This window comes from Erinaceus europaeus, chromosome 16 (genome assembly GCF_950295315.1).
Source record: "Erinaceus europaeus chromosome 16, mEriEur2.1, whole genome shotgun sequence".
NCBI classification, from domain to species: domain Eukaryota; kingdom Metazoa; phylum Chordata; class Mammalia; order Eulipotyphla; family Erinaceidae; genus Erinaceus; species Erinaceus europaeus.
Window position 1 is genome coordinate 61,110,540 of NC_080177.1, and position 13,232 is coordinate 61,123,771.

General features: G+C 40.4%; 1 protein-coding gene across 5 annotated transcripts in view; it reads left to right on the forward strand.

The window, feature by feature from the left end:
* The window catches only part of HEATR5A (HEAT repeat containing 5A), a 112,521-nt gene that overhangs the window by 8,663 nt on the left and 90,626 nt on the right, over window positions 1–13,232 (forward strand). For all 5 annotated transcript variants that reach the window (XM_060175219.1, XM_060175222.1, XM_060175221.1 and 2 more), the window contains exons 2-5: window positions 5,808–5,995; window positions 7,701–7,912; window positions 11,081–11,189; window positions 12,872–13,021. In XM_060175219.1, the coding sequence (XP_060031202.1) occupies window positions 5,870–5,995; window positions 7,701–7,912; window positions 11,081–11,189; window positions 12,872–13,021 (597 nt within the window). In that variant the 5' untranslated portion in view covers window positions 5,808–5,869. The remainder of the gene's footprint in view (window positions 1–5,807; window positions 5,996–7,700; window positions 7,913–11,080; window positions 11,190–12,871; window positions 13,022–13,232) is intronic.

A 13,232-nucleotide genomic window follows, 5' to 3' on the forward strand; every position in this document is an offset into this window, starting at 1 on the left:
CTCTGTCAGTAAGCTGTATATGCAGGGTTAACTTTGTGTGTGTGTGTGTGGGGGGGGGGTTCTCAAGCATTAAAATAAAGAACCTGTATTTTTTCTATGTTTGGGAAGCAGTGAAGCAGTCTGTAGCCCTTCTCCCCACCAGTTCTCTGAGATTCTAAGTTTTTGGAAATGGCTGACATGTAATGCTTGAGGGTTTAGGTTGGCTAAAAGGGTTGCAGCACAGTCTATAGTGATCAGAGTTTGTATGTATATCTAGAGTCAGATTGTTTTTGCTTCTTAAATCTTTTTATTTAGGAGGGAGTGGCAGGGAGAAAATCAAAGCATCAGTCTGGCACATACGATGTTGGGGACCAAACTCAGGACCCCATGCTTAAGACTCCAATGTTTTATGCACGGTACCACCTGCCCAGCTCATAGAGTTATGACCAGGTTATGGTTGTTATGACCAGGTTCAGTTTGACTGAACCTGGAAACCTACTGTCTTTCTGTGCCTCAGTTTCTTCATGTTAAAATATAGCTGATAAAAATAGTTATCTCAGGGCTAGATGGTGGTTCTCAGTGTTGCCATGTACAAAGATCCACCTTCAAGCCCCTATCCCCACCTGGCAGGTGAAACTTCATGAGCAGTGAAGCAGTGTTGCAGGTGTTTCTCATTATCTCTCCCTATCACCCTGTTCCCTCTAAATTTGTCTCTGTCTTTATTAAGAAAAAAATGAAAATTAAAAGGAGGGGCTGGACACTGGCACATCTGGTTGAGCACACACATTATAGTGTGCAGGGATCCATGTTCAGGCCCCTGGTCCACACCTGCACGGGAAGCTTGATGAATCGTGAAGCAGTGCTGCGAGTGTCTCTATGTCTCTCTCCCTCTCTGTTTGCCTTGCCCTCTTAATTTCTCTGTCTCTATCCAGAATAAATAAACAAATAAATAAAATACTTTTAAAAAAAGGAAAATAAAAGGCCACCAGGAGAATTAGATTCATTGTACAGGTACCACACACCAATGATAACCCTGGTAGCTAATAAAGAAAATAGAGAAAATAGCTACCCCTTTAAGAAAATAAATGTGAAGCATTTAGAGCGCTACCTACTAAGTGTTCACTAAATAATCTGCTATAAAAGATAATGACTGGGTAATCCTGTCAATTAAAGTGTTGTATTCTCAATCATGAGGTCTCAAATACTAACCCAGTTTCATGTGTCAGAGTGATGCTTTAGTTCTCTCTCCTTCTTTCTCTCATTAATAAATAAAATTGTGTGTGTGTGTGTGTGTGTGTGTGTACGGTGGCAGATATTTCAGCTGGAGTACCGTTTAGCTTATGAAACTTTTTTTCAAATAGTGTAAGTATTTTGAAAAATACAGTTCTCGTTATATATATATATATATATATATATATATATATATATATATATTCACATTTAATACATCATTTTATAATCTTAATAAACAGAGAAATGTAAAACTAGGACAATGAGCATTCTGGGTACATAGCCATGGTTATGATAAAATGTGCAGATTAGCTGCATTTGTATTTGTCTTCATAAAGTTGAAACTTCAGGTAAGAACATCTGTTCTTTGCTGAGTGCTTTTGTTTGTCTCATTGATAGCGTTTATATGAAAATCACAGGTGCATTTTAGACTTGGGAATTTAGATGTGAAAGTACCAATATAAATTGTCTATTTTAAGGAGAAATTTATCTGAAGAATGTATTAAGGGCATTGGTGATAACTTTATGCCCTGCTTTATGCTCTCAAGCTTTTTACTGAATTATTTATTATTGCATTGTGTTAGCTATTTTGCATCTTGATAGATCATTTTACACCACAATATAACTGCTGCCTAAGGAAAAATTTCCCTTCAGCAGTCCTAATGACCTCTATAGAGGGTAATTTGATTCTTAAGATAGAGTTTTGACTTACCCTGGTGGCTACAAGGAATTTTCTCTGTGATACCCAGGTTATTGCTTTTTCCTCATATAGTCATAAATATAGAATACAGATTTGTGTTTCCACCTTCTGTTTATATGGTATGTCTTTTACAGGAATTTTTATCTGGCATTTCTTCTTCTTTTTTTTCTTTTCCTTTTATTGCCTCCAGGGTTATCACTGGGGCTCAGTGCCTACACTATGAATTCACTGCTCCTAGCAGCCATCTTTTTTCCATTGTTGTTGGATAGGACAGAGAGAAGTTGAGAGGCGAGGGGAAGACAGAAAAGAGGAAGAATAGATAATAGGAAGATAGACACCTGCAGACCTGCTTCACCACTTGTAAAGTGACCCCACTGTAGGTGGGGAGCCAGGGGCTCAAACCAGGATCCTTGTACTTCACACTATGTACACTTAACCCAGTGCATTACACACACACCCCGTGTTTTGTTTTGTTTTTTAACCAGAGCACTGCTTATCTCTGGTTTATGGTGGTGCAGGGAATTGAACCTGGTGCTTCAGAGCCTCAGGCATGAGAGTCTGCATTAAAAAATAATGCACTTTAAATATAGGAAGCTAACTGTATGTCAAACATACATTGGCAAAGTTGCAAAAATTGTTAGATACCATATTAGTATAAACAAAAACACATTAACTCCAATAACTAAGAAAGTCATTTGGATGAGGACTAGATGAACTGGCATCCCCCGGAAGTAAAATGGGTTGCATAAAGTGTTTACAATGGAGAATTAATAACATTTTTAATTCATACATTCAGTTTATTAACTATATGTATATTTTCATATGTATCTTGGTCTGTTTACTTTGTAATTTAAGAAAAGGAAGGAGTTTTAAAATAAAAGGTTAAAATTTATGTCTCTGTAAAAGAATAGGAAAACTTTCGGGAGTGGCAATGGGATAGGGAGTTCTGGTCGTGGGAATTGTGTGGAGTTGTACCCCTCTTATCCTATGGTCTTGTCAATATCTCCAGTTTATAAGTAAAAAAAAATTTAAATGTCACCTTTTGCTTATGTTATTATGTATAAAAACTAACTTTTCTAATAGCATTATCTGTCTATATCTGTATATTTTTTTGAGAATTGTCAATCCTGGGTAGTAATGGACAAGATTGATTGGGAAGAGACACCCCATAGTCAGGATTTAGAATGTTGGCTCATGCTAGAGTACACAAATTAGAAATTAAGAGTCGAAAACTTAAATACCCTGCAACTGGGAAAATAGCTTAGTTGGTAAGAGCATCATACTTGCATGCCAATTCAGTCCCTAATGGCACATGTGCCAGAGTGTTGCTTTGAGTTGTCAGCCTCACCCTTACTTTCCCTCTGTCACATGTGAAACTCTCATACATAATTAATAATGTAAGTTTTTAAAATTTTTTATTGATACCATAATTTTCAATGGGGCTCAGAGCCTGCATGATGAATTTACCATTCCTAGAAGCTATTTTTCTCTTTTTCCCCCTTTATTTTTGATAGGACTGAAGAGAAATTGAAAGGGGAAAGAGAGTGGGAGAGGGGGAGAGTGAGAAAGAGAGAGAAAGAAAGAGAGAGACATATAGCACTGTAGGTCACCACTCATGAAGCTTCCCCCCTGCAGATGAGGTGAGGAACGGGAGCTTGAACCTCAGTTCTGGAAAATGATAATATGAATGCGCAACCTGGTATGCCTCCAACTGGCCCCCAATATAAGTCTTAAAAAAGAAAAAAAAATCCAAAAAATTAAAGAATGGTAAAAGGGTCTCACATACCCATTACTTGCATTTACTGTTACATAGCTGACTGATTTACTTAACCATTTAAAAATAAGTTGCAGAGCAGGGGAGACAGCACAATAGTTATGCAAAAGACTAACCAGAGGTTTTAAGGTCCCAAGTTCAACTCCCAGCACCACCATAAGCAAGACCTAAGCATTGCTCTGGTAAAAAGGAAAGAGAAGAGAAAAGAAAGGGGAGGGGAGGAAAGGAGAGGCAAAGAAAAGAAGTTGCAGTCTTTATGTTGATTGGCTGTGACATACTTGAATGTACACTTTCTAAAAAGAAAAGAAAATGCAATCACAATGGCATTTTAGAGAGGGGGGTGTGTATGTGTGTGTGTGTTCCTGTATACTTATATATGTCCTAAAAAGGCGTGTGGATATGTCCATGCTAGGAAATTTCCATGCATTAAGAGGGAAGGGGAAGGAAATGGGGAAGGTTGAAACCAAGCCTTCTCTGTCTTGTTGGCTATTTGCTGCAACAGAAATGAAGGCTACGTTGTATTTGGGTCAAAGCAGATATGATCTTTATTGTTAAAATCTCAGGACAGCATACAAGTACCATGGAAAAATAGGAGTCTGGGGCTGAGTTAGATAGCATAATGGTTATATGAAAAGATTCTGATGCCTGAGGCTCCAAGGTCCCAGGTTCAATCTCCAACCACCATAAGCCATAGCTGAACAGTGCTCTTGTTAAATAAATAAATGAAGGGGGCCGGGTTAAGCACACATAGTACAAAGTGCAAGGACTGGCTCATAGATCTGGGTTCAAGCCACTGATCAAGCCCCTGCTCCCCCCTGAAATGGGGACACTTCATGAGTGGTCAAGCAGATCTGCAGGTGTCTCTCTTTCTCTCTCCCTCTCTATCTGCCCCTCCTCTCGATTTCTCTCTGTCCTATCCAATAAAATGGGGGAAATGGAGCCAGGAGCAGTAGATTCATAGTGCAGGCACCAAGCCTCAACAACCCTGGAGGCTAATAATAATAACAATAATAGTACATAAATAAATAAAAAGGAGTTTGCATTTATAACAACTCAGAGAGGTAAGAAATCTGTCTTGGGTAAGGTGAAACTCCTAAACTCTTAGCCTAAAACCACAAGCACTATTTTATTGGGCTAGAGGAATAGAAGCTAATGGGTATAAGTCCCACTGTTCCTGCTTTGTCTCTCCAGATAAATGATAACATATGTATCAAGCAAAGGCTCAAAGAGATGTCAAGAGTGTCTATAGAATTTTAGTTGGAGGCTGTAATATTTGATTCTTTGTTAATATGTTCATACACATGGCCCATTTTAGGAAAAGGGTATTTGTACTACAAAGAAAACTGAGACTCCTAAGATTCTAACCTTAAATTTTTCAAAATTAAAACAAAAACAAAAACTAGTAACGAGAAAAGAGCCATAGCATTATTCTGATAATTGTGTTATGGATCTGAACTCAGAAACTCAATGTATACAAATCTAGCACTCTATCCTTTGTGCCACCTCCCAGGTTGCTAAAAATTTTAGAATTTTAATTAGATGTCTCTTCGATCTAGCAAGTTTTGCATATATTTATCAATAATGCTGCTATATTTTGTCTATCATCTTAAAAATAGAAGTTTAGGGGAGCCAGGCAATAGCGCAGCAGGTTAAGCGCACTTGGTGCAAAGCGCAAGAACTGGAATAAAGATCCTGGTTCGAGCCCCTGGCTCCCCACTTGCAGGGGAGTTGCTTCACAAGCGGTGAAGTAGGTCTGCAGGTGTCTAAATTTCTCTCCCCCTCTCTGTCTTCCCCTCCTCTCTCCATTTCTCTCTGTCCTATCCAACAACGACGACATCAATAACAACAACAACTACAACAATAAAACAAGGGCAACAAAAGGAAATAAAAAATATTTAAAAAAGAAAAAAATAGAAGTTTAGAATATAAGTGGATTTGTGCCAGTGTTTACTAGAATTTTCTCAATTTCACTCTAGAGCTATCCTGAACGATAAATACCTTTAATTATGCTTTGTGATGATCATGGAAGATTTCTGGTATTAATATTATGTTCCTTTTCATTCTCCTGTTAAAAATATGCTGTTTTCCTGTACTGTAGATTTTTGATTGTTTGTTGTTCCTTAGGAATCTTGACTGAAGTTTAATGAGAAGAAACGTGGCCAGTGAGGAGAAATTTACTGCAAGGAATGGAACTAGCTCATAATTTATTGCTGAATGAAGAAGCATACAAACAATTAGGTGAAGTTCAGAAAGCAGAGTTTATTTTTGATTGGTTGAGATACTTGGAAAAGCTATTACTAACAACCAACAGGGTAAGTAAAATTCCAAAGACTTTTATCTGTAGTACCAGGTAATGTGTTCATTGCTTTTCTTTTCTGGATCTATCCAGAATAACCTGAGTTAGCCTTTAGACCTTACTGAGATTTTTATGATGAAATGCTGTAAGGAGTTATTTCTACTCAGAAAAAGAATAAGAAATTAGTATTTTTGGTTCTTTAAAATATATTAAACACTTCTTCTAGTGTTTGCCCTTCTTCCGTAGCCAGTCAACAGCATCAGGTTGAGCCTGATGTAAAGTTTCGAGACCTCCTTTGAATCTGGAGAGGTGGCAGTCGTTGACTATGTGGGTCATAGTCTGTCTGTAGCTGCAGGGGCAGTTCGGGTCGTCTCTGGCTCCCCAGCGATGGAACATAGCGGCGCACCGGCCATGGCCTGTTGGATAGCGATTGAGGAGGGCCCAATCATAACGTGCTAGGTCAAAGCCGGGTTGACGCTTGCAGGGGTCTGTGATGAGGTGTTTGTTCTTTACCTCAGCTGACTGCCAACTCTGTTTCCAAGAGACTGGAACAGAGAAGTTCAGTGTAGGCGTAGGGGACCAGATTGGGTGACGAGACGTCAAGCGTTGGACAGGGTGGGCGAAGATATCCGCGTATATTGGCAGGTCTGGTCGAGCGTAGACGTGGGAAATGAACTTAGATGATGCCGCATCCCGATGAATATCTGGCGGGGCGATGTTGCTAAGAACTGGCAGCCATGGAACCGGGGTGGAACGGATGGTTCCAGAAATTATCCTCATGGAGGAATATAATTTGGAATCGACCAAGTGGACATGGGGGCTACGGAACCATACTGGGGCACAGTATTCTGCAGTGGAATAGCATAATGCCAGAGATGATGATCGTAGTGTGGAAGCGCTCGCGCCCCATGAGGAGCTGGCCAGTCTTGCAATGATGTTATTCCTCGCGCCCACCTTTGCTGCAGTTTTTATGAGATGTTCGTGAAATGACAGAGTGCGATCGAGAGTAACGCCAAGATAGACTGGCTGGGCTTCATGCCGGATTCTCGTATTGCCAAGCTGCACATTAAGCTCACGCGAGGCCGAGGCATGGTGTAGATGGAAAACAGATGATACCGTTTTTGCAGTGCTAGGGATTAGTTGCCATTTTTTACAGTAATCAGATATCAGAGACATGTCTTTCGTGAGTGTTTCCTCGAGGATGTCGAACTTCGATGCCTGAGTTGCACAGCATAGACTCAGATTCCAAGATGTGGGACAGGAATGTAGTGAGCCACTTCTTTGTTACGGGGCCCAAGTTAAGAATGAGTTCTGGGGTGATGTTATCATAGCCAGCAGCCGTTCCCAGTTTAACCCTCTTCAAAGCGTCTTCCAGTTCAGACGGTGTAAAGGGAGAGAGTTTTGGAGATGGACAAGATAAACGGAAGTGGGATTACCACTCATGGGAAATTTCTCTTTTCCAGACTGGGTCGATCTTAGCACGTCCAACTTGAGTTAGGTGACTGGCCACTGAGTTTGGAGATACGGGAGGATGGGAGACGGGAGAGGGTTGGCTACTGGCACCCAGACTATGAAGAAGCTTGAGTAATATGAAACCATGCCACCAACTATTTGATTTTTATAAAAAATTTATATTTTAGGATCTTTTAAGTTCTTAAATATATGAAAGAAAAATCATACTAGCAAGTACTTATAATTGACTTTTTTACCATTTTTTCCAGAGTGATGTAAGGGAGAAACAGAAGATTCTTGTTGAACAGCTTCTGTCATTGTTGAACTGCTCCCCAGGGCCTCCAACCCGAAAACTCCTTGCTAAGAATTTAGGCATTCTTTACAGTATTGGTGACACATTTTCTGTTTATGAGACAATCGATAAATGCAATGATCTTATTCGTAGCAAAGATGATTCTCCAAGTTATCTTCCCACTAAGCTGTAAGTAAACATTAAAACTGAGCATTTTAGGGGGTTGGGTGGTAGCACAGTGGGTTAAAGCGCGCATGGCACAAAGTGCAAGGACCGGCTCAAGGATGCCAGTTCGAGCTCCCAGCTCCCCATTTGAAGGGGGGTTGCTTCACAGGTGGTGAAGCAGGACTGAAGGTGTCTATGTCTTTCTCCCTCTCTGTCTCCCCTCTTCAATTTCACTCTATCCTGTCTAACAACAACAGCAATGACAATAATAATAACAACAACAAGGGTAACAACAAGAGCAACAAAATGGGAAAAATGGCGTCCAGGAGCAGTGGATTCATGGTGCAGGCACCGAGCCCCAGTAATAACCCTGGAAGCAATAATAATAATCATAATAATAACAACCCTGAGCATTTTGAAAACAAAACAGTGCTTTCTTCTTACTGTCTATCAGTTATTTAAAGAACCCAAACTATTTGATGATTATTTTGAAACTGAATTCAAATTTACTTATACTCATTTTTTAAATTTTTTAAATATTTATTTTATTTATTTATTCCCTTTTGCTGCCCTTGTTGTTTTATTGTTGTTGTCGTTGTTGGATAGGACAGAGAGAAATGGAGAGAGGAGGGGAAGACAGAGGGGGAGAGAAAGATAGACACCTGCAGACCTGCTTCACCACTTGTGAAGCGACTCCCCTGCAGGTGGGGAGCCGGGGTTCGAACTGGGATCCTTATGCCGGTCCTTGTGCTTTGCGCCACCTGCGCTTAACCCGCTGCCCTACAGCCCGACTCCCCATTTATACTCATTTTTAATATGACTTTATTAAAGTCTCATATTTTATTTTCCTTTTGACTGAGACACATTTTCTTTTCTTTTTCTTTTGTTTCCAGGGTTATTGCTAGGGCTTTGTGCTTGTACTATGAACCCATTGCTCCTGGAGGCATTTCCCCCATTTCTGTTGCCTTTGTTGCCCTTGTTGCTGTTACTGTTATTGGATAGGACAGAGAGAAATGGAAAGAGGAGGGGAAGACATAGAAGGGAAGAGAAAAGTAGACACCTGGAGACCTGCTTCACTGCTTATGAAGTGACTGATACCCCCCCCCCCCCGTAGGTGGGGAGCTGGAGGCTTGAACCAGGATCGTTACACCAGTCCTTGCACTTTGCACCATGTGCACTTAACCGCTGCACTGCCACCCGGCTCCCATGCTTTTTTCTTTTTATGTTCTTTGGTATATTAGTTCTTAGTAGTGAAAATCAATAATAAATACCGTATGGGAAAAAATACTCTTCTAACTGGATTTAAGATCATTTACAATACTCAGTGATCTCTGTGGATGGTGAAGAGGTGATGTGGTTTTTCTCCTGTGTGTCTGTCTCCCTCTTTGCTCGTGTGTGTGTGTGTGTGTGTGTGTGTGTGTGTGTGTGTGTGTGTGTCTAAAATTAATAAAATATATAGAAGAAAAGAAAATTGGTGGGGCCAGGTAGTGGTATACCTGGTTGAGTGCACATGTTAGAATGTGCAAGGACCCAGGTTTGAGTTCCTGGTCCCCACTTGCAGGGGAAAAGCTTCATAAGTGGTGAAGCAGTGCTGCAGGTGTCTTAACTATCACTCTTCCTCTCTGTCCCCCCTTCCCTCTCAGTTTCTGGCTGTCTCTATCCAGTTTATTTTTTGTTTTGTTTTTTTCAGGTCTGGTGTCTCCCTCATGATGCAATTTGACCATACTCAGGCCTACTTTATCTTTTTTCCATGTCACATAGAACAAAGGGGAGGAGAGCAGCACTATAGCTGAGTCCCCAGGTGTCATGGTGCTCCCTGTAGCTCCTGGGCACATAGCAGGGCTGTGCATATGGCAAGGCATATACCCTACAGGGTGATCAATCTTCCAGTCCCTAACAATATATTTTCCATGGAGTTTTCAAATAAAGATTTTTAAAAATCATTTTAATTTCTTTTTTTTTTTTAGAGGGGAGTATTAGTGGTTTATAGTAGTTGTTGACATATGGGTACAATTTCTCATCTCCTTGTGATAAATGACTGTAAAACACTATCACCCCAACTTAGGTCCTTTTCCACTGTTAAACACTCAGACCCGTGGCTCCCAGGTTTCTTCCTTCACCTCCCCCCACCAGAGTCCTTTGCTTTGGTGCAATATAGCACACCCAGTCTAAGTTTTACTTGGCCTTTTTCTTTTCTGTTCTTGTTTAAGTTCCACCTATGAGTGAGACTATCCAGTATTCATCCTTCTCTTTTTGGCTTATCTCACTTAACATGATTCCTTTAAGCTCCATCCAAGATAAGGTGAAGGAGACGATTTCATGATTTTATATGTACCACAACTGATTTGTTGAGAACATTGTTTCTTATTTTACTTACCTTTTTTGTTTTTTCTTGTGATTCCAGGGTTGAAGTCCAGGCCTCCCTCATGCAAAGCATTCCCTCTACTAGAGTCACTTCTCTGTCTCATTTTTTATTTTATTTTAGTATGCGAGAGGGACTGTAACATCACTCTGCCACATGACGTTCCAGTTGCTTATTGTTACTTTTTAATGTAATGTAAAGAATTAAACAATGGACCTTGTTTTTTTTGCCTCCAGGGTTATTGCTGGGGCTCAGTGCCTGCACTACAAATCCACTGCTCCTGAAGGCCATTTTTCCCATTTTATTACCCTTGCTGTTGTTGTTATTGTTGCCATTGCTGTTGTTGTTGGACAGGACAGAGAGAAATGGAAAGAGGAGGGGAAGACAGAGGGAGAGAGAAAGATAGACACCTACAGACCTGCTTCATCACCTGTGAAGTGACGCCCATGCAGGTGGGGTGCTGGGGGCCCGAACCGGGATCCTTACACAGGTCCTTGCGCATTGTGCCATGTTCACTTAACCCGCTACTGCCGGGGGCCCTCTTATATTTTTATGTCCATTTTTTATTAGCATATGAAGGTGAATTCTGTAAAAAAAAAACGAGTTTTGGGGATAAGATTTAGGATTATTGAAGATTGATAAATGTTTTCTAAATTCTTGTTATTGAAAGTGTAATTATTTGTTATTAACTTAAATGTTAAGCTTTACAATGAAGTAGAATCTGTGAGTTTTTATTTTCTAAAATAATAGTACTGACCTTTAGATAGGCTTAAGACTTTTAGTATTCTTTTATCGATAATGACTAAAGTACTATTTAAATGTTGTTTCAGTGCTGCTGTGGTATGTTTGGGTTCCTTATACAAGAAGTTGGGTAGAATACTTGGTAACACCTTTACTGATACAGTGGGGAACATCCTTAAAGCTATGAAGAGTGCAGAGGTAAGTATATTCAATTTTTATCAAAGACTGTAAAGGGAATATTATACAGTTCTTATGGTTCCTTGAACCATTAAGAGCTTTACCTATGGCGAACATAACTATATACATATGTGTGTGTGTGTGTGTTTAAATAAACTATTGCTAGGTGATTATATATATATATATATGTATATTACATATGACTATATACTGAATCTTTATTAGAAAGCAGTAATGCAGTAGCATTTCATGTATGTGAATGAAGCCAACTAGGCAGAAACTAAAGAATTTTTCTGGCAGACACATCCTTATTGGGAGTCTTTGTTACCAACTGAAAAGGTGATTTTCAGGAGCAAATGCTTGTCATCAATGGGCCGGGCATATAGTTGGTAACTATTGTATTCTGGATGGATGGATGGATGGATGGATGGACTGACTAATATTGTGCTTGGGTAAGAAGAGAATAAAGAATATAATTGAGTATAAAAGAATGTGGAATATTTAGGTCTGACCAGCATCTGGGTGAGCTGTTAATTGCCAGGAGAGTTTTTTTTTTTAATTTATAAAAAGGAAACACTGACAAAACCATAGCATAAGAGGGGTATAAATGCACACAGTTCCCATCACCAGGACTCCATATCTCATCCCCTACCTTGATAGCTTTCCTATTCTTTTTTTTTAATACTTATTTATTCCCTTTTGTTGCCCTTGTTGTTTTATTGTTATTGTTGTTGTTGGATAGGACAGAGAAATGAAGAGAGGAGGGGAAGACAGAGAGGGGGAGAGAAAGATAGACACCTGCAGACCTGCTTCACCATTTGTGAAGTGACTCCCCTGCAGGTGGGGAGCTGGGGGCTGGAACAGGGATCCTTATGCTGGTCCTTGCGCTTTGTGCCACATTCGCTTAACCCACTGCGCTACCACCTGATTCCCAATAGCTTTCCTATTCTTTAGCCCTCTGGGAGTATGGACCCAAGGTCATGGTGGGATGCAGAAGGTGGAAGGTCTGGCTTCTGTAATTGCTTCCCTGATGAACATGGGCATTGGCAGGTCAATCCATACTCCCAGCCTGCCTCTCTCTTTCCCTAGTGGAGTGGGGTTCTGGGGAATCAGAGCTCCAGGACACATTGGTGGGGTTGTCTGTCCAGGGAAGTATGGTTGGCATCATGGTAGCATCTGGAACCTGGTGGCTGAAAAGAGTTAGCATATAAAGCCAAAAAATTGTTGGCTAATCATGAACCTCCTAAAGGCTGGAGTAGTGCAGATGAAGAGTTGGGGTAGGGTCTCAGTTCTGTAGATAGCTAGTAGGCATATTTTAGTAATATTCCAAAGGGCCTATGGCTATAGTAGATTTTTTGTTTGTTTGTTTTGCCCCAAGCCTGAAATATGATATGCATGGCTGAAATGGAGGGGGGGGGGGAGAGGAAGATAGACATCTGCAGAATTGCTTCACCGTTTGTGAAGTGACTCCCCTGCAGGGGCTGGAACCGGGATCCTTAGGCTGATCCTTGCGCTTTGCGCCACGTGCGCTTAACCTGCTGTGCTACCGCCTGACTCCCTATCCATTGATATTCTTAAAGTCAGAGTGGTAGAATAACGTGTACAGTCAACTGAGTATTTCTCTACTTTAAGATACATTGTTTAATGCAGTTCTTTATAGTGAAGTTTTTCCTGCTCTCTCTCCTCACCACCCCTTCTGGTAGTCTCAAGGTCGTTATGAGATTATGCTGAGTCTACAGAATATATTGCATGGAGTGGGACCTGCTGCTGCACCTTGCCACAGGGATGTTTATAAAGCTGCTAGATCCTGCTTAACAGATAGATCCATGGCTGTTCGTTGTGCCGCTGCAAAGGTAAGGTGGTCTTGTAAGCAGCCTTTCTAAAAATTTATATAAAGGAAAGTAAATCAGATTACTCTTGTGAGAGCCCTAGTAACTACTCCATGATTCCAGGATTGGAATTTTGGTAATTTGCTAGGACTTACAATTTCACTTTCTTAACATATGAAGAAACTGAGGCTTAGAGAGTTATATGAATTTCCCAAGGATTTTCAGATAGTAGCAA